The 21,427-nt window shown below is 38.3% G+C and overlaps 3 protein-coding genes across 8 annotated transcripts; 2 read left to right on the top strand and 1 right to left on the bottom strand.

Moving 5' to 3' along the window:
• Positions 1 to 284: 284 nt before the first annotated feature.
• LOC136239279 (putative mitogen-activated protein kinase kinase kinase 7-like) lies at positions 285 to 4,355 on the top strand. 2 transcript variants are annotated; one of them, XM_066030007.1, is made up of 2 exons: positions 285 to 1,288; positions 3,210 to 4,355. In XM_066030007.1, exons 1-2 carry the CDS (start codon positions 296 to 298, stop codon positions 3,777 to 3,779), a joined length of 1,563 nt encoding a protein of 520 aa, XP_065886079.1. In that variant the 5' UTR covers positions 285 to 295; the 3' UTR covers positions 3,780 to 4,355. The 2 variants fall into 2 exon arrangements, with proteins under 2 accessions (XP_065886079.1, XP_065886080.1); XM_066030008.1 differs by having other exon boundaries at positions 3,225 to 4,354.
• A 701-nt stretch (positions 4,356 to 5,056) lies between these two features.
• LOC136239410 (uncharacterized) lies at positions 5,057 to 19,415 on the top strand. Of its 4 annotated transcripts, XR_010693450.1 has the most exons (5): positions 5,057 to 6,626; positions 6,679 to 7,106; positions 7,409 to 7,479; positions 7,540 to 7,632; positions 19,274 to 19,415. XR_010693450.1 is itself a non-coding variant. In XM_066030141.1 (2 exons), exons 1-2 carry the CDS (start codon positions 6,234 to 6,236, stop codon positions 6,736 to 6,738), a joined length of 453 nt encoding a protein of 150 aa, XP_065886213.1. In that variant the 5' UTR covers positions 5,057 to 6,233; the 3' UTR covers positions 6,739 to 7,172. The 4 variants fall into 4 exon arrangements, 1 of the variants encoding a protein (XP_065886213.1); XR_010693451.1 differs by lacking the exon at positions 19,274 to 19,415 and having other exon boundaries at positions 7,436 to 7,479; positions 7,540 to 7,698; XR_010693449.1 differs by lacking the exon at positions 19,274 to 19,415 and having other exon boundaries at positions 7,540 to 7,698.
• Positions 10,012 to 15,105, bottom strand: LOC136238971 (cyclin-dependent kinase-like 2). 2 transcript variants are annotated; one of them, XM_066029693.1, is made up of 3 exons: positions 14,205 to 15,105; positions 10,718 to 11,549; positions 10,012 to 10,095 (listed from the first exon to the last, which is right to left on the bottom strand). In XM_066029693.1, the coding sequence occupies exons 1-3, from the start codon at positions 14,994 to 14,996 to the stop codon at positions 10,073 to 10,075; spliced, it is 1,647 nt and encodes a 548-aa protein (XP_065885765.1). In that variant the 5' UTR covers positions 14,997 to 15,105; the 3' UTR covers positions 10,012 to 10,072. The 2 variants fall into 2 exon arrangements, with proteins under 2 accessions (XP_065885765.1, XP_065885764.1); XM_066029692.1 differs by lacking the exon at positions 10,012 to 10,095 and having other exon boundaries at positions 10,527 to 11,549.
• Positions 19,416 to 21,427: the final 2,012 nt, after the last annotated feature.

Raw genomic sequence — 21,427 nt, 5'->3', positions numbered from 1 at the left:
GATGTCATATGTAACAGTGGGGGAAATATCCCGTATATTGGGTGAAATCGAACCTAATATTCTGGACAATTTTGGGACCGCGATGAAGTATCTTTCGTTCTGATTTCTAAGGGCCATACCCCAGCTTGTGCATTTCCTTGGCTGGTTGGCATCAATTCCTTTTGCACCCTCTGCATTCCTCCCCGAATTTACAGGCTTTAGCCTTCTCACATAGTAATGCACTCGGGTCAACACGTTAAACAAATTTTTAGCCACGCCCTGATTTGTTTTACTGTGCGCAAGCGCATTTCTCAAGATGGACACCGCAAGAGATAGCGACCGTCTTCAACATCTCTATCTTACCGGAGTAAGGCCGAACGGAAAGGAAATTGGTGTTGGCGCGTATGGAAGAGTTTTTGAGGTTGAATTTTGCGAAAAATTGTACGCAGCGAAAGAGATACACTTAGCTTTGACAGTAGGGGTGGAGCGAGAAGGGTTCGAAAGAATGAAGAGGATGTTTATCGCAGAATGCTTACAGAGTAGCGCACTAGGTCATGAAAATGTAGTTCAGGTGCTAGGAGTGTACAATCCTGGCTCGAATCCTGGTGATGAGTCACGATTACCAGTTCTAGTGATGGAGAGGATGCAGGAGAGCCTTACGTCACTGGTGGAAAAATACCCAAATATTCCAATGTGTGTGAAGTTGTCTATATTACTGGATGTGTCTAGAGGATTGTGGTACCTCCACAGTCATAATCTTCCCATCGTCCACCGAGATCTTTCCCCCAATAATATCTTATTGACTAATCAGTTTGTGGCAAAAATCAATGACCTAGGAGTAGCCAAAGTGATCAGAGCAGACAGCAAGAAGACAAAGACTCCTGTTCCAGGAACGGTGCATTTCATGGGACCAGAAGCTTTAGCAGAGATCCCAGAGTATGGTCCTCCCCTTGATGTGTTCTCTTATGGTGGAGTGATACTTCATGTGGTGAATCAAGAATGGCCTAAACCACTACATTATGTAGTGACTGATCCTAAGACTAAAAAACTGGTGGCTTTATCAGAAGTAGAACGACGTCAAGAACATGTAGAGAAGATGAGAGGAGCTCCAGAAGACCTAAAGCATTTAGTTGAACAATGTCTTGACAATGATCCAAGTAGACGTCCTCCAATATCAGATGTGTCAAAGAGAATGAGGAGGATGAAAGAAGCAGAGAATGTGAGGTGTCCAGATGTGACCATGAACCCCATAACATGGCAGGTAGAGCAGTTAACCAAAATGTTGAGGGATACCGCAATATCACCATCAGTAAGTATAAAAGTATATTGTCAAACCAGGTGTGCATGTACCCACTGCCGGTCAAAGTCTGGCCGTGGACTCATGCCTGGTTTCCTGAATTTTTTTATGTGTAAATGTGTGTGTACCTATCTAGCTACCGTAAGTGTAGAAATTTTTGAGGGGTTCAAATTTTAGTGGGCCTATGCACCCACAAAAATTTACCGGATTTGGGTTCACTGCATTGATTTGTTTGAATCAAGATACAAGTCCTAACACTACACTACACCTTTATATTCTTACTGGTGTGGTCACGAACCTATCGTGAACGGGATCCCAATTGCAAAGTTGCAGATATCTGGCTAGCTAGTATGCCTCTTATAGAAGTGCCAGGACTGAAGCACTTCAGGTCTGAAATAATTCTGTGGCATCTAAATATGCCACTGAAAGAAAGTGTTGATAGAGAAAATATATGGTTTCATAAGATGAAGAAGACAAACAGCCTGATTGAAGATAGAACAAGGCACAGAGAGCCTACACTTGTCAGAACTTCAAAAGGCACATCCCACTGGTGAATTTGTTATTGTGGCATAAAATGGTGGCCGTGCACTGCTTCACTTGGCCTCTAGGCTTGCGACTGTGGTCACTGAGGCAGTGAGAGAGTGGGTGAGCAAGGCAGGGAGGCAGGTAGGCAGGCATACCAAATTTCAAGTTTTGGCAATTATTTTATATATATATATATATATATATATATATTTTTAGAAACAAACATTAAATACTAGCACTAAGTCTACAACTAAACTACAAACACAATTAATTGCAACAGGGGTTTGGGAAAAGGAAAATCAGAGTCCTCACACTGCAAAGCCCAGCAGGCATACCAAATTTCAAGTTTTGGCAATTATTTTATATATATATATATATTTTTTTTTTAGAAACAAACATTAAATACTAGCATTAAGTCTACAACTAAACTACAAACACAATTAATTGCAACAGGGGTTTGGGGAAAGGAAAATCAGAGTCCTAACACTGCAAAGCCCAGTACCGTAAAATCATACGGGCATTGTTAGATGGACTATAATATTGTTCTGTAAAGGTGATTTTTGTGGCACAAGATGTCTCCAGGATAATTTTTGAAGGCGGAGCTTTAGGCAGCCCGCATCATTTTGGGGAGGGATCCCTACTTAAACAGTACTACCGTACCATTTGATAATGCATAGTGTCATATATTATGGATCTTAGATTTAGCAAAAGTGTTCACTTGTACTTTGTGAGCATCAATCAGAATACTAGCTTCTATAATACAATTATACTTAATTGCGTAAAGCTAATCTCAAGTTAATGACTACATGGTAAGTATTGTCAGTCAGCTGGTTGGCTAGTTAGTCACCACTCTAACACCCCCCCCCCCCCCCCCCCTTTAAAATGTCTTGTCCAGTCTACGCTCTACTCACTCTAGAGCATAGAAAGGGTCCTCCAGTCTGTAAAACTCATTATTTAAATATTGCAGGAGCAAACAGGAAGTGCATATGTACATTATTGCAGCATAATTACATCACTAATTCACATATTTGTGTCATGCTGTCAGATTCCCCAGGGACATCTTCATCCCCGTATGAGCTAAATGGCTTCAGTAAGAATGCTGCTCGGAACATGTACAGCACAGTAGCATGCAAGCAGTAGCATGTAACAAGTACCATGTACTGATCATCAGTCTCTTTTTTCCCATGGACCTGTGGCTAATGTGTGTACTCTGTACCACTTTACCCTATAGTTTGAAGTATAGTGGTTATCAGCAGATTTGTGTATTGCACGATAAACTACTTGTAATCTATTCATATGTTGTATGTGGGGTATGTGATCTAGTTTTGAGTTGAAATTGTTTTGGGATAACACAAAACTTCATGGTCCCTACTATACAGAACTACCATACTTATTGATGAAATTATAGTGGCCTAATTCACAGGCCAACAAACAAACAGATATTTTTAATGAAACAGTGAAGGTGAAATGGAAGGAAGTAGCTCCTCTACCAGTGGGTCGATCAGCACACACAGCAGTATTATTACATGGATCAGTTTATGTTGGTGGAGGAGTTGAGGATAAGGATGCACAGCCCTGCTACAGATTAGATATTTACAATGTTTATGCCAACCAGTGGAGCACCTCTCCTATTACCACACCATACTGTTGGTTTGCTATGACTGTACTGGATGATAAACTGATCATTGCTGGAGGTCAGACAAAAACTGGTGAGGTCACCAACAAGGTACTTGTCCTTGATGAAGGAGAATGGAAGGATTATAGTGAAATGCCAACTGCTAGGGACTGTGCAACTGCTGTTGCATATCAGTCAATGTTAATCATGGTTGGTGGAAAAACTATGGTTGAGACCACACTAGCTACCACTGAACTACTAGACACTACTAATGGATCTTGGTGTACTTGTGATCCCCTTCCTGTGCCACATTTCCAAATCAAATGTATCATTATAAAAAACATACTCTGTTTTAGGGGGTAAAGATACCAAGCCATCTCCCCAAGTGTTCACTGCTTCACTAGAAAACCTCTCAAGTCACCAGTTGAAGTGGCAGTCTCTTCCAGACACTCCATGGTGTTTTTCAACTCCTGATGTTGTGTACAACAAGTTCCTGTTAACAGTCGGAGGAAGACAACCATCGGATGTGACCAGTCAGACTAGTCAGGTGTGTGCTTTCAACCCATCAACAGGTTTATGGAGACAAATAACAAATATTCCAGAACCAAGGAGTTTTCCAGCAGCAGTGGGTGTAGCTGATAATATGATACTTGTAATGGGTGGGAGTACTAGACAAGGAAACTATTCCATTGATACTTGGGTTGGAATTTTTGAGTAATATTATTTTGTTATTGAATAATTATGTTATTTTGGGATTGTATTTTGTACTCTACTATGAGTAGGTAGCAAATTAGCAATGCACATTATGTGTAGTTTCTCACAACAATGTATGATTATTCATATTGTACTCCATTTGTAAAATGTTCTGATTACTATAGACACCTCTCATACCCTTGGCAGACTCTTTATGATGTTATTCAACCATCAATAAGATTTGTTAGTCTATAATATGAAAGATAGCGAAGTGTGATTTCCACCCATCAAAAAGCAACGAGTGTGGTTGTTTGTGTGCTGAAGAATTACAGTGAAATATACATTTGGTTAACAGATTGGTACTGCACAAATGGAAAGCTAAAATCTGAACAAAATTAAATTGCCTGTCATATGAATATGCATGATCATTAGTAAAAATGCATTTTAAATTAAAAAAACAACAACAACATGTTATTCAACCTTCTTCAAATTGATTTATAGACTAGCTTACACCACAGGAGGTTGGTCATGGGTCATCAAACATCTTGTGATCTGAAAGAAAAGTTCAACCCTTCCATTCCCAGCATCTCAGTATTGATATTAAGTACTCTAATGCACGGATTGATACTAAGAAATAATTAAAATTTCTAGACCCCTTGTTTCAGATACCCAAGTTCTAGGGTTGGACAATACTGAAAGAATGCACCATAATAATATCACAGTATCAGTTATATTCATGTATATAGTAGTGAATCACTGGCAGCACCTGTGACTCTTATTGTTCCACTGTTGGTCATGTTAGCTGACTGATAGATTTCAGAATAAGCTAACACATCACATTGAATGAAAACAAAGAATGACACCAAAATTGTGTGTGTGTGGGGGGGGGGGGGGGGGGGGTTGGGATAAAAGTCAGTTACTCTTCGACTCGTTATCAGGACCTGTCTGATGGAAAATGTATAGTATATGTGTAGTCTTAGATCATTCTGTGACCACCATGCAAATCTTTCACGCAACATTCATCCTTGTATGACATGTTCAATTTGCAAAGTTTTTTTTTTATGTATGACATAAAATTATTCCATTATATATTTGCTTGTTATGTTCCTTACTTTTATAATTACACTTTCTACTGTGCCCACACAGATCTCCAGATCTCTTTTGTGTGTGGTTACATGAGTACACTGCAATGGTTTCTGCCTGTACCACAACACATAGTAGTATATCTTTTTAAAAACAACAAATTAAAAATACCAGTTTTAGTTTGAAACAACAATGTTACAACAACTTGCAATTATGCAATACAATACAAAACATACCATGCCATTTTCAAACAACAGTTATAAACAATAGTCTCTGACATCACATATAAATAAGAAATTTATGTGAGTTTTCAAATCAAATAAATAATTATATAAACATTTTTGTAAAGTTTGATCAAATTATAATCTAGTCAAGACTGAATCCAACTTCAGGAAAGCTGGCAAAGTGATTCCTCTTAAGTTGACGTCTGAAGGAGTGAATGGGAAAGTGACAGGGTTGGTGTTGTTCATTGTTTCCATCAGGTGCAATGTTGTCTCTAAGTTTGGCAGTGACAGCCTTGATAACATAAACTGATAAATGTTCTTCATATAATCATCTACGTACTTGTGAGTATCTTCTGGATCTGTGAAGGAGGGAAACCACCATCTTAAATGGTAGAGTTTCCAACAGACTTAAAGTTCAAACCTTCAATTCAGTGGATTTTATTTCTATTATATCAGCTTAAACATCCCACAATATAATTATGGTGGGTTTGGTGAAGCAGATTAATTATACACCCCATGCCTGCTCTCTAAAGCTACGTATGTATATAGTTGGAAACAAAACCTTGTCAAATTTACTACAGTAAGAGTGAGAAAAAATGCGAATCTATCATCAACTGGCTAAACAGATTCAGATGAAGTGACAGATGATGTTTTTTGAGACAATTTATTTTGTTTGGTTAACAATAAACTGTCTGGCTCTACCTGGACTGGAATTTTTCTTTATTCTAGAGTTTCAATGTCTAAATCTGGCTACCTTGCTATACCACTGATGAATAACAAGCATGCATCTTGCACACACCTTCAGTGACTGTTGACTATGATCTGCACCCCTACCTGTAGAGTATTCAGCTTGTCACACAGATCAATAATGGCAGAAACATCTTTATCAGTAAATCAAGAATGGCCTAAACCACTACATTATGTGGTGACTGATCCTAAGACTAGAAAACTGCTGGTTTTATCAGAAGTAGAACATCAAGAACATGTACAGAAGATGAGAGGAACTCCAGCAGATCAGAAGCATTTAGTTGAGCAATGTCTTGACAATGATCCAAGTAGACATCCTCCTATATCAGATGTGTTGGAGAGGATGAGGAAGATGAAAGAAGCAGAGAATGTGAGGTGTCCAGATGTGACCATGAACCCCATAACATGGCAGATTAAACCAAGGGCCAAAATATTGCCAAAGAATGTCACAATGTCACTGTCGGTAAGAGATTTTCCATTGTTTAGATCTGTAATGATGTTACTGTACTTTGTAGACCAATTCTCAAGCTGACATCTTCAATAAACTAGTGATGGTGAAATGGAAGGAAGTATAGCTCCTCTACCAGTGGGTCGATCGGCACATACAGCAGTATTACTACATGGATCAGTTTATGTTGGTGGAGGATTTGAGGGAAGTAGTGGTGATAAAAAAGCAAAATATCAGATATTTATAATGTGCATGCCAACCGAATGGGTGACTTTCCCATTATTACACCATAACTGTAGTTATGCTATGATTGTATTGGAGGATAAACTGATCTTTGCTGGAGGTGATGAAGATAGTGTGGTTACTGACAAGGTACATGTCCTTGATCATGGAGAGTGGAAAGACTACAGTAGAATGCCAACTGCTCTAACTAGTTTATCTGCTGTTGGGTATCAATCAATGTCGGGAGGGACAATCAAAGTCAAAGGCAAACAGGTGAGACTAGCTACTACTGAACTACTAGACACTACCAATGGATGTTGGCACACTTGTGATGACCTCCCTGTACCACGTAATCCTACTGTAGTGTGCAACACACTCTACCTGTATATATACAGGTAGAGTGTGTTGCACACTACAGTAGGATTAGGAGTTAAAAAACACCATGGAGTGTCTGGGACAACTGCCACTTCAACTGGTGACTCAAGAGGTTGTCTAGTGAAGCAGTGAACACATGTGTAGATAGATTGAAATCTTTGTTGTTTCCACTATATCATGGTGTTTTTTAACTCCTGTAGTTCTGTATAATAAGTTCCTGTTAACAGTTGGAGGAAGACAACCATCTGATGTGACTAATAAGACAAGTGAGGTGAGTGCTTTCAACCCATCAACTGGTTTCTGGAAACATATAGCAAATATATACCATTAGCAAGGAGTTTTCCAGCAGCAGTGGGTGTAGTTATACTAAGATGATTGTACTTGGTGTGAGTACTAGACAAGGAACTTTTCCGGTGGAACTTGGGTTGGTATTTTTGGGTGATTTTGTTATCAGTGTATGTTATTATGTGTAGTTTCTCACATCAGTGTATGAGTATTCATACTGCATTCCATCTATAAATGCTCCGATTACCATAGACACCTCTCACACCCTTGTAGACCCTTTATGATGTTATTCAACTCTCAATAGGATTTGAGTACACGTAGAAAGATGCATGTGATTTCCATACATCAAAAAGCAATGGCTGTATAAATTTGTGTGCTACAGAATTACAGTGGAATATGCATTTGGGTAACAGATTGGTACTGCACAAATGGAAAGCTAACATATGAACAAAATTTCCTGTCATGAAAATTAGTAAAAATGCATTTTCAGCAATTTCAATTTAACAATGCACTACTTTCACTGTATGTTTTACTTCAAGAGATTAGCTTGAACCAGAGAAGTTGGCCAGCCCTATACCCAGCACTTTGTGAATAACTTTCCTAGCTAAGAAACAAATACTACATTATGCATACTTCTCGTTTGTGTGAATAAAGGATTTCATCAACAATATTAATGATAGCAGTTTCAAATGTCATGTTTGGTTGTAGTCACACATAGCAATTTGTCAGGCTGTGATGCATGACTAATCTCTTTACTTGCATGGAATGTTATAATTATATCCCATCGTGCTGTTTCATCTGTCTGATTTTCATTTTCTTTTTGAAGAACTTAGAACTGCTTGTGTGCATGACAGTCACATAAAATAATAGAATTTTAATATATTCGTAATCATTCTCTGATCAAAAATCCACCTTAAGAAAAGATTCCTTATGTGAAGGAGTGAATTGGGTTGGCATTGTGCATAATTTGGTAGCTCCAGCTTTTGATGACATAAGCTGGTGCATGCTCAAGCTGTTTGATAAACTTTGATTGCAGTCATTCGCTGATGCATAGACTAACTATAGCTTTTGTTTCAATAAGTTCTGATTTATTGGTCACTAAATGTCCCACATTCTATTCTGGGACTTGCCAATAGAAATTGTTATACAGTGGGAAAATGTACCTATACAACGTTATCAAATTTGCTACAATAGAAGTCTTTGGCATGGAGAATAATTATTCTGGTGCACATGGTTCAGTTGTTTACAAAGGACCTTTATAAGTGTGCAAGATAGAAACATTAATTTTTGATGAATTCATAGCTACTTAGTTAAAATTTATTAGTTTTTCCCCCAATTTGTCTTTTGTAACATGCTAGGGCAAAGATGATAAATAGTCAAACTTAAGTACCATATATACTACATGTATAATAGTGCCCTTGGCCATACACCTATGTCTATATATGGTTCAAGCTATTATAGTTCAACAATATTATTAATGGTGGTAACATAAATTTAAACTTTTATATTCATCATCTGTAGTAGTGAATCACTGGCTTCAGTGAGTCAGACTCTATTGCTCTCCACTGTTTATCATGTTAGCATGCACTTCTAACTGACTGATAGATTTCAGAATAGCATATAGAATGATGATAAAGAGCTTGTCACCATAATAGCAGGATAAAAGCCAGTGACTCTTCATTATCGGGACCTGTCTGATGGAAAATGTATAATATAGTATCTTCAATCTATGCCCGAGTCAAAAAGTTTGTCCAAAATGCTTTCAGGAAGTCCCCTAAATTTTCACCTACTATGCTCTTCAGTGTTCCCATTATCCTTGCATTACACTCCTCAGCCAGTAGGTTAGCAACATTATCTTGGAACACTTTAATCAGTGATTGATTTATTAGAGTAGGTATTTGTTCAACCAGCTGCAGCAATACTGGTTGAACAAATACCTTCAAATACCTCTTCTATTTTCCAATAGAAGAGGTATTTGTTCAACCAGTTGCAGCAATTTTTTTTTAATACAGAAACTCAAACAGAGCAAGTACTATCTGCTGTTCCACCAACACAGTCTGGTGTCACGTCATCAACCAATAGCATGTGAAGTGCCAAATATCACAACATGATGTCATGTACTTGCATGCATGTGTTCCTGTATAGGAATGAGAATACTCGTAGCAGAGAAGAACTGTCATAGCTCCTTCCCTTAGTTAACTAGTGTGTATAGCATATAATGCTGGTCAAGAGTCATTTTTTTTACAGTGGATTCATTTTACAAAGATATCATTCAGATGACACATAATATTATTCTTTAAGTGGCTGTTAGGGTTAGTATCAAGTACATACTGTAAAAAAACTGTAACCATTCCGCTTTGTTAGATTCAATTTGTTCCATGAAGAGTGGTACAAGAAGTGCCTATGCATTCAGTCAGAGTAAACATGGACTCCAACTATCAATTTAGTGAAGTGACTAGTTTTCAGGTATGGGCTACCCCACACACAGCATTACAAATAAAAAAACAGTACAAAAAGTGCCTCTACAGTCAATTCAGTCACTAAAGAAATTACAGACAATTCTTGTGAAGTCAGCTCCACTAAACCAACCAGGAATCAACACCTACATAGTAGTGGAGAAAGAAATGGGATGTAAGGAGGACAAAGGTTATATTAAGTCCATGATGTAAAGACTGTCTGCAACTGCCGTGGCTGGCGAAAAGGCCAAAGCAACACTGAACAGTGAAGAAATCAAGGTTGTAGCCTCATCCATGGCATCAGCCAGTCAGTCAGTATAACATTCAGTTAAATTAAAATTCTACATAGCCTTGTCGGAAGGGTTTGGGATCACTGTGCAGGCATTTTTGGACTTGATTATACACCTGTCAAACTGTCATGAAAGGAATGGTTTTAGGGTGATATATATTTTTGGCTAGAAAATCCCAAACTTTCATGATCCCTAATATACAGTACTACTATACTGTATGATTCTGATTGAATTAGTTCGACATTTCTTTAAGATCGTAAGATGCATCACCAGCCTACTCGGGAATTTTTTTACAATATTAATATATGCTGCACATACACGTGAGGCACCTAGAATACATATACATACATAGTGCTATTGAAAATACAATACCACAATAGCTTCACAAATTACTCAAAAATACCAACCCAAGTGTCACTGAAATACTTTCCTTGCCTAGTGCCTCCACCCTGTAAAATTATCTTGTTATAAGCCACACCTACTACTGCTGAAAAACTCCTTGCAGCTGGAATATTTGATATTTGTCTCCACAAACCAGTTGATGGGTTGAAAGCACACACCTCACTAGTCTGACTATAACGATCATACGGTAGTCTCCCTCCGACTGTTAACAGGAACTTGTTGTACAGAACAACAGGAGTTGAATGACACCATGGAGTGTCTGGGAGAGACTGCCACTTCAACTGGTGACTTGAGAGGTTGTCTAGTGAAGCAGTGAACACTTGTGGAGATGGACTGACATGTTTACCCCCCAAAACATACAGTATGTTTTCCATAGTGATACATTTGATTTGGAAATGTAGCACAGGAAGGTCATCGCAACTATACCAAGATCCATTGGTAGTGTCTAGTAGTTCAGTGGTAGCAGTTCTTATCTTATTACCTCTCATCAAGACTTGACCCCCTACTACAATTAACATGGACTGATATCCAACAGCAGCTGCATGACATCGAGCAGTTGGCATTTCACTGTAATCTTTCCATTTTCCATCATCAAGAACAAGTACCTTGTTGGTGATCTTACCAATCTCACTCTCACCTCCAGCAATGATCAGTTTATCATCCAGTACAGTCATAGCAAACCAACAGTATGGTGTGGTGATAGGAGAGGTGCTCCACTGATTGGCATAAACATTGTAAATATCTAACCTGTAGCAGGGCTGTACATCCTTGTCATTTCTTCCCTCATATCCTCCACCAACATAAACTGATCCATGTAGTAATACTGCTGTATGTGCTGATCGACCCACTGGTAGAGGAGCTACCTCTTTCCATTTCACCTTCACTGGTTTATAAAAAATATCTGCCACCTGTAAATTATTGTATCATTACAACAAGCCTATCATACAGTACGATAGTACTGTATAGTAGGGACCACAAAGGAGTAGGCGTGGCCCATGCAATGACATCACCCAAAAATCAGCCTCAATTTTCCCTAACGACGATGAGGCAGTATTGGTTAGGTAAAACTAAGCCCAAACAAGCCTTCAGATCAACCCGAAACGCTTTTAACAAGGAATTTTAAAATTATTTTATTCAACGGAATTTTCTAGTGACTGACTGACTAAGTAAGTAACTGATGCCTTCAAACAAGCTTAACTCGATAACAGCTAAGGATACAGGCTTGATTCTTTCACTGTTCGACATTGCTTTGGCCCGAGAGGTGCCTTTTGGCATACTGCAGTATGTACAATGCATTCTTCATGGACCTTTCAGGGTCCTCCTTTGTGTCCCATTTATCTTTGCTGACAGCGAAAAGTATCAATTTGGCGGTAGCACATGATGGCTTCCCTTCGTAACAGAAATCACCCGTATTTTTCATAGTGGCTATTCTGATTGCAGAGGTGCTTTTCAAACAGTTCTTGATTCGTACTGCTGTGTAACAGGTTGAACATAGCTGACAACAGATTTTTGCAAGTGTAATGGATACTTCACTTTTCAGACAATATTTGATATAACTGGGGCACGCAGCACCATTTCTTTCTTTTGGTATGCATGAATTGCAGAGGTGTTTTTTGAACAGTTCTTGATCCGAAACGCTGTGTAACAGGTCAAACATAGCTGACAACAAAGCACAATGGATACTTAACTTTTCAGACAATAATTGATATAGCTGGGGCACATGGCGCCATTTCAGATGTGGTATGCGTGGGTTCACCAGTCATAATAACTATTTACAAAAAAAGTTAACAAACAAGTACACAGAAAAATTTGGAATTTTCAACTAGAGTAGGGACCATAGCACATCGAATAAAGAGTACTGAAACAAGCTGGAGTAGTGCATGATATTAAATCACAGTAAAACAATAAGAAGTGTTATATCCCTACTGAGCATTTCTTTGTGTACTTGTAATTATTACATACTACATAGGCAATTGGTTATTGACCAACATCTAACGCACACACTGAACCTTACTCATGATGTTCAAAATCAGTATATAAGAGAAGATAAGTCCCAGTTATTTTAAAAGCTCTAGTGGAGGGCTATACCAGAATGATCACCATTTCTGGTGGAGTAATGATTGTTTACACATATCCGCAAATGTTTACAACAGACTAGCCAGTAGCCACTGATGGTGCTTGGGCTTAGTGTTCTATGTACATGCCTTTCAAGGTGGATTTTACCATGATGAATTAGTGGCTGTACAGTAATAGCCATTTTGAATCATATTTGTGGACAAAGAAGCCTACATAGGAGGGAAGAACTCAGAAAGCATGCATGCATGGTGAAGTGAGTTCATCTAAACGAAAATTGACTACATAGGCAATAGTACGCTGGAAGAGTCTTCGTAATTTAGCTTACATTCAAGTCAACCATCCACCAATGTACAATTGTTGTTAGAAGTTTGGAGGCCTATCACACACTGTCATGATGAAGATGTGTTACACTACTCAGGAGAAACCATGAGTAGAAGTCATTGGTTATTATTTATAAATAATAAGCTTGCCTGACAGCAGGGAACAAAGTATCTTCCACTGTTCCCAGTGGCACTAGGATCACTGCTAAACTTTATACCATCTATGACAGTGGCAGATCTAGAATTTTTAAAAGGAGGTTTCTGAAAGTAGGTATAGCTGAATTAGGCATCTGATGACATTTCTCCGGAAATTTTTGAGATTTTAGAAGCTCTGAAATTGGATTTTAGGCTATTTTTAGTTAGCAATTACAATAAATCCAACATTTTAAACTGTAAATACTATAACTAACTATAGGGAAAATATGGTGACTACAAGCTGTAGCTTTGATTGCTCTATTAGAGTAGTTACTTGACTGCTCTATTAGAGTATCTCGATCATTTTTAATGCAGTGAGAGATGAAAAGTGAAGTGTTGCTGAGGGTTTAATAGCTATAAACGGTGTTAGTTAAGAGCAACTGCATGCATGCTACTGAAATACAGTGGTATATAGTTGTTTGATATGACAAATTGTCAGTACAACAATGTTTATGTATTTATACTGCCACTGAGCTAAATTTAAAAGGGGGTCTCTGTCAAAAACCCAGAAACCCATCTAGATCCGCCACTGTATGATGATACAATAATGTTGTGTTATTTATTTTGAAGCATCAAAATATCCAACAGTTTGCGTATTTCAAACATTGCTTATATGACCCTCTTGAAATTTTGGTGGAATTACAATTAGGTAGTTAGCTGGTACTAGTTATTGGTGAGATTTAGTTTTGAATTGTGTAGGGATACCAAGTGAAATAAATCAAACCGGATGACAATTGATCGATGCATGCAAGTTATTGAGTGGATGATAAGTAATGATGTTGAGTGTCAATAATTGATATCGATGCCTTACGCCGATGCTTTTGGCCTGAGGAATGCCACTGCCTTGGAAGTTGGTGTACTCGTATTAAATTACCAGGGTACAATTTTTTTTATACTGAAGGGAAGTTATATTGTTAGCACACAACAAGGTTGATAATTCATTGCCTCCGCTAATTACTACAAACCTCTTACCAATGGTGATAATGTGGTATCCTTCAACATTTTGGTTGCTTGTCCTTCCTGCCATGTTATGGGGTTCATAGTTACATCTGGACACCTCACATTCTTTGCTTCTTTCATCCTTCTCATCCTCTCTGACAATTCTGCTATTGGAGGACGTCTACTTGGATCACCGTCAAGACACTGCTCAACTAAATGCCTTAGATCTACTGGAGATCCTCTCAACTTCTCTACATGTTCTTGACGTCGTTCTACTTCTGATAAAGCCACCAGTTTTCTAGTCTTAGGATCAGTCACTACATAATGTAGTGGTTTAGGCCATTCTTGATTCACCACATGAAGTATCACTCCACCGTAAGAGAACACATCAAGGGGAGGACCATATTCTGGGATCTCTGCTAAAGCTTCTGGTCCCATGAAATCCACTGTTCCTGGAGCACGAGTCTTTGTCTTCTTGCTGTTTGGTCTTATCACTTTGGCTACTCCTAGGTCACTGATTTTTGCCACAAACTGATTAGTCAATAAGATATTATTGGGGGAAAGATCTCGGTGGACAATGGGAGGATTATGACTGTGGAGGTACCACAATCCTCTAGACACATCCAGTAACATAGACAACTTCACACACATTGGAATATTTGGGTACTTTTCTACCAGTGACGTAAGGCTCTCCTGCATCCTTTCCATCACTAGAACTGGTAATCGGGACTCACCACCAGGATTGTATACTCCTAGCACGTGAACTACGTTTTCATGACCTAGGGCACTACTCTGTAGACATTCTGCGATAAACATCCTCTTCATTCTTTCGAATCCTTCTCGCCCCACTCCTGCTATCAAAGCTAAGTGTATTTCTTTCGCCGCGTACAATTTTCCGCAAAATTCAACCTCGAAAACTCTTCCATACGCGCCAACGCCAATGTCCTTTCCGTTTGGCCTCACTCCGGCCAGTAAGATAAAGATGTTGAAGACAATCACTATGAGTATCTCTTGCGGTGTCCATCGTGAGAAATGCACTAGCGCACAGGAAAACAGAATCAGAGTCAATCGAGGAGTCAAAAATACAGCTGTGCAGGTCACGTGGATGCCCAAAAATTAAGCGGTTTGCCGGCGGAGCCGAAATAACAAGTTGATGTTGCGGTGCCGCGGCGGCTACTTCTAAAACCCAGGCGCCATGCAGCCCGCATGCAGCAAACAAACCTAACTAGAATTAAAATTTTTACTTTGCTGTAGTCTCGTCCTCGCAGACCCATTCTCCGGGGTGGCGCTTATAGATTAGAGATTATAAGCGCTTATAATCTCTAATCGATAAGCGCCACCCCGGAGAATGGGTCTGCGAGGACGAGACTAACTTTGCTGCTACATACCCGGCGCAGATACGCAATTGAATTTGTAGCCTGCTATTTCAGGGCATTGTTGGCTGGTGGCACGGTGGCGGTAAAACGCAATGTGTTCAACACGTGTACCTCTAGTCTCGCTACGCCCGACCCTAAAAAGAGGGTCTGGTGAAACTCTGTACAAAAAGTTTGATCTTTATTGGATGACATTTTACGTGTTACGTAAGTACACTGTTTACGTCACAGCATCCATTCAACCAGATCCGCTTACAGCATCACTAAACTAATGGCGCTACTTCATTTATTCAACATTAAAACGAACCCAACAATTGTAAGGCCGTTTTCTCAACGATTTTAAGCGGCAGAGTCACCGGATGTAATTAACCTTAAGCCGCGAAGCTTTTGAAATGTACGTATCACATAATTAATTTGAAATGGAGCGATCTGATTGGAGCTTCCAACATTCCAGCAGCGCCAAACTTTTTGTACACAGTTTCACCAGACCCTCTTTTTAGGGTCGGGCGCCGCGAGACTAGTGTACCTCTTGTTCAATCAGCTGTCCAGCACTTTAACACCTAGTGCTGGGGGTGGTGGCAAGGGCAGTCCATCTAGCCCGGAAAAAAAAAAACCTTGTTCAACACGTGCAAAGTTATTATTATTATTATTATTATTACTTATCTGATTTGTCAAAAGAGACAGGGTGACACCAAAAGGCAGAGCCTGTCACAGGTGTTGCCCTAGCACTGAAGGTACAAAACTAAAAACGGAGCCCGGGGAACAAATACAGAGAAAAACACTGAGCTACAAAAACCAAGAAAGAACACATACACACATAAATTAATTACAACAAAACAGTTTATACTAGGCACAGCTTGGCGAAACTTGAGATCAAATACATCACACGGTAGAGTGTTCCATAAGAAAACAGTGTTCACAAAGAAAGAGTGTCTATAAGAATTGATAGAAGACTGTAGCAGAACAAAGGAGAGAGGATGCGCTCGGGTACAAGATGTATTGAAATTACAGTAAATTGATATAATATTATAGCTTGAAAGAATCGTACCTACCTTTTAGGATGTCATAAAGCATAGCCACGCTCAAATAATTCCTTTGAGATGACAGTGTTGGCCAGTGTAACTTACCTCTTGTAGACAAGCATTAGAAGATTTATTCCAACACTTATGTAATGGTGACCAACGACTTCCACAGGCCCAACGTGCAGCACGTCATTGGACAGATTCCACTGTGGACTTATCAGAAACAGTATGAGGATTCCATACGGTGCAAGCATACTCTAGTGAAGGTCACACTAAAGACTTATAAACCATGGATTTGGCCTCAGTTGTAGCACCCCATATAGTGTGACGTAGAAAATTCAAGGACTTGCTGGCTTTGGCTGCAACATACTTGCAGTGTTATGACAAATTTGATTGAAAGAAAACTCCCAAATATTTCACAGAGGATTTCCAGGATAGAAGAGAACAGTTTATGAAATAACCATAAGATATTTTCTTACGTTTATTTGAAATAAGAAAAGCGTTGAAGTTCCACTGCTGACTGATCTACAATGGTGCCGGACATTCCTCATAGAGTTTAGAAATACTCTTGGTAGCTCACTGCAAGCCAGGTAGCTAGGTAAGCCGGTTGGTTGGGAAAATGCGGAGCAAAAGTTGGTTGCCTGCCACTAGATTAGCCGTGCCCACCGGTAGACAAGTTGGTCGAGAAACTTGACATTTCAGCCAACCAAGTGTTGCATGGTAGCTCTTGTTGGGAAACTTGACAGTTCAGCCGACCGAGTGTTGCCAGTGGGGGGAACTTGAAATTTCAGCCAACCAAGTGTTGGTGGCTCCCACCAGTCAGTAGGTAGGTAGGTTGGGAAACTTGACATTTCGAGTGTTGGTGGCATCCTTAACTACTGAACCACTACTACCTTGGCTGATCACCTCACTTAATTTCTGCTTCATAAATGAAATTTCTAGTTGAAATCTGCTTATAGCTAATCAAATGTTTATAATTTCATAGATATATAGCTACATATCTTGAAAGAAATACAGGGCTATTAATTGCATAACTATATACAAGAGTTCTAATTATGCATTTCAGGAGTCCCATAAAATGGTAGCTACTTTGAGACATTGTTTATTTATTTATTATTGCTTTATGGCAAGTTGCCAAAGGTCCCAGTAAATAGTAAATGTACGGTAATTATAAAACATTTTTACTTATAATGTCTAAAAGTTCGTGACATCTCTGCTACATGGACATAAATAAAGGTTGGTACAGTGGATTTAATCATCGTGATGATCTACAAAGTGAAATCCTTTAGTTTTGTTTACAATGGAGAGGTTGGTAGTATTACTGCATGGAAAAATAGGAGTTAAATAATTCCTATTAAATTATTAGTGTGTATGAGATGCTTAAGTTTGCTGCATGTAGAAGACTGTCTAGTGTGTCCTTGAGAGAATGTAATAATATTATAGTTGTTGATGTCAAAATTTCGTGTAGGTGACTTGGGTGACTTTATCACAAATAAAATATCTTGGATCTCGAAGATATACTGAGCTACATTAGAGGTAGGAGTCTGAATTTAAGTAGCCTGGATTTATAATTAGTATCATAGTTGTTCAAAATGTATTTTGTCACTCAACACTGAATACGCTCAAAGCACATGCATAATTTCCTTAATGAGGTCAATAGCTATGGTCGCAATAACTGTGAGCATGTGCGTAGTAAGTGAGGTGGGGACGAACTAAAGTAGTTAACCACTTTCGCTTTAGCTGATGGAAGTAATTGGAACAAAATGTAAGCTGTATCAGTCCCAATGATTTGTATGTTTTGGATATTATAAAATTGTAATGGTTGGTTTATTTCATTTCATTTTATTATTTAGCAAAGCCCCTAAAGGGGTAAAATGCTAGTGCAAAAATTAAGTTAGTTATTAGTTAATACAAGTTTAAAATCTGCAAGAGATAGGTTATAAATGTTATTGATTTGGGTAGATTGTTCCATTCAGGTATCGTTCTGGGGAAGAAGGAGAATTTGTAAGTATCACAAGAAGTTTGAACATGGTAAAATTTACAAGGATGATTTGATGTCAGTCTTGCAGGTGAGGGTAAATAATGATCAGGTATTAATTGTTACCGGGCCTGCAAAAATAGGGCATGTGGGCACATGATTTTTGCCTACTTTTTCAAACTGTCATCACTTATAACTTTCTGTACCATTACGCTATGGCATCGCAATTTTCAGCTCTTAGTAAGGATTTAATTGGCATCATGATGCAAGTTACAGAATGCAAATGTACTCTTCCAGCACTGAGATATGGCCTGTAGAATGATGGGGTGTAGTTTGTACCCACATGCCCTGTTTTCGCAGGCCCGGTCACAATTGAAGATGATTTACAACTTTAACTACGTAGTATGATCAATCTAAGATATTTGCGGTGACTTTGGAGTGTTGGCCATTTCAAATCATTTAGCATCACAGTTACACTGCATGTCCAAATTGTTATTCCATGGTTTATTGAGAATAAATCTTGCTACTCTGCATTGCACTGACTCTAGTTTGTTGATGTCTGTTTGATGGTGAGGGTCCCAAATAGAAGCACAATATTCAAGTAGTTGTTTGCACGCTTGTTCTTTCAAGTAAGTAGGACAGGTTCTTAGATTTCTTTGTAGAAATCCCTTTTTCTTTGTAGGTTCTTAGATTTCTTTGTAAGTTACGTGCTTTGTTCGCTTTTTATAGGGTGCCGGATGAAAGCACTGCATGGTGTAGGGAAGGATCACCGAAAAGTTGAGCTACATTCTGTCAAAGCCACTGATAAACAACTGTGGTGATTTGTACTCACAATTATTATTATTATAGTGTAAAAATAATTTAAAAAATTAAAAACATGGGAATAGAGATCACTGAAGAAAGTAAAGCCAACATGTTAAACACACAGAGATCTCCATTTGGACTCAATGGATATGGTAGAAACTAAGAAAAAACAGTAGTTTCTCCATAAATTAGGGGCAGATAAGTACTGAGAATGCTTCTGTATAAATGTTTATTTGGGTCCAAATAACATGATAATTAGAGGTGCTGGTGGTGTTTGATATTACTCAGTATAGCTATATCAAGTCAGTCATCATGTACATTAGTAGTTAGCTAATACTATCAGTGTTATCAAACACCGATGTATTGTTTCCTTACTATTGAATGTATACTTTGTACTACACAGCTTTGAACTACGTATAAGCAACATATAGGATGATGTAGGTAGCAGTAGTATGGCTTCAGTTAGGTGATCACAAGAAATTAAGTACCCAGTGTGGCACATAACAACATTGCTACTCATAACATACTGTGGTTAATAAAATGTAGGTAATGGTAAGGTTTCCAAATGAACATGTTAATGTGAATAAATTGGATACTTATCAACACATATTAACACATTGGTTACCCTTACAGAGACTAAGTCAGAAGATCAATGGCAAGGTGAACCTAAAAGAAGCAAATTTGCTTGAAAGTGGATGTTAACATTGCAATAATATTATGCATTTAAAAATAGGACATGGACATGAAGAAAGACATTAGAAGGAAAGTTATGTAGTTTTTATCCCCAAAACGTACTCACATTTTGCTCTAACCCAGTGAGAAAAAAAGATGAACAAAATGGCTCAAAATGGCAAATTTCAGCTCTTTAACAAAGTACTTTATCAAGTCCTTTTGACTTTATCTTTGCTAGTGGACCTAAACTTACATCAGACAGGTCCTGATAATGAAGAGTCGCTGGCTTTTATATCCCAATTATGGTGACAAGTTCTTCAATAATCCTGATATCTATTAGTCAGCTAGAAGTGCTAACATAAAAGCAATAGAGTCACTGGAGCCAGTGATTTACTACTACAGATGATGAATATAAAAGTTTAAATTTATGTCACCATGCACCATCGATATTGTTGAACTATATTATATAGACGTAGGTGTATGGCCAAGGGTGAGTAGAATTAATATATGTGTAGTATATTATGGGGAGAAAATAAACTAATGATCTTTAACCAAGTAGCTATGAATTCGTCAAAAATTAATATTTCTATCTTGCATATACACTTATAAACACAAAGACAAACACAAAGACTTGCACATACACAAAGACTTCTATTGTAGCAAATTTGACAAGGTTTTGTCTAGGTACATTTTCACGTGGAAAGCTCTAAAGAGTAATATAATGTCTAATGTCAAGTCGCAGAATAGAATGTGGGACATTTAGTGACCAATAAATCAGAACTTTGCAAACAGTATTGAAACAAAGGCTAGCTTGTCTACACATCAGCGAACGACTGCAATCAAGCATAGTACAGCTTGAACATGGACCAGTTTATGTCATTGAAAGCTGGAGCTACCAAATCTGGGGACAGTGTTGCACCATCACAACTGATCTGATGGAAATGATGCATAATGCCAACCTGTCACTTTTCGATTCATTCCTTCACATTAGCAATCTTTTCTTAAGGTGGATTTTTTGATCAGAGAATAATTATGAATAGCTATAGCTATTGAAAATTTATTATTTTTAATGTGACTGTCATGCACACAAACACATTCAACTATTCCAGTGTGATTTCAATGAGAAGGAAAGCTGTTACTTATGTAAAAGGGTGATACGTTTCTTTTAAAAAGAAATCTATAAGTTTTTCAAAAAGAAAATGAAAATCAGACAGATGAAACATATAATTATAACACTATAGTCCTCCATGCAAGTAAAAAAATTAGTCATGCATCACAGCCTGACAAATTGCTATGCATGACTGTACAACCAAACATGGCATTTGAAATTGCTATCATTATTGATGAAGTCCTTTATTCACACTAACTAGAAGTATGCATAATGTAGTATTTGTTTCTTAGCTATAG

Source organism: Dysidea avara, chromosome 11, assembly GCF_963678975.1.
Source record: "Dysidea avara chromosome 11, odDysAvar1.4, whole genome shotgun sequence".
NCBI classification, from domain to species: domain Eukaryota; kingdom Metazoa; phylum Porifera; class Demospongiae; order Dictyoceratida; family Dysideidae; genus Dysidea; species Dysidea avara.
This window is presented reverse-complemented; position numbering and strand designations above follow the sequence as displayed.

Excerpts from the sequence above, each read along its gene's own strand:
- LOC136239279 (XM_066030007.1), top strand. The coding sequence starts at position 296 with ATGGACACCGCAAGAGATAGCGACCGTCTTCAACATCTCTATCTTACC. Across the intron at positions 1,289-3,209 it reads ATACCGCAATATCACCATCA|TGGCCTAATTCACAGGCCAA; the intron begins GTAAGTATAAAA and ends ATGAAATTATAG.
- LOC136239410 (XM_066030141.1), top strand. The coding sequence starts at position 6,234 with ATGATCTGCACCCCTACCTGTAGAGTATTCAGCTTGTCACACAGATCA. Across the intron at positions 6,627-6,678 it reads ATGTCACAATGTCACTGTCG|ACCAATTCTCAAGCTGACAT; the intron begins GTAAGAGATTTT and ends TGTACTTTGTAG.
- LOC136238971 (XM_066029692.1), bottom strand. The coding sequence starts at position 14,996 with ATGAAGAGGATGTTTATCGCAGAATGTCTACAGAGTAGTGCCCTAGGT. Across the intron at positions 11,550-14,204 it reads ATACCACATTATCACCATTG|GTGGCAGATATTTTTTATAA; the intron begins GTAAGAGGTTTG and ends AATAATTTACAG.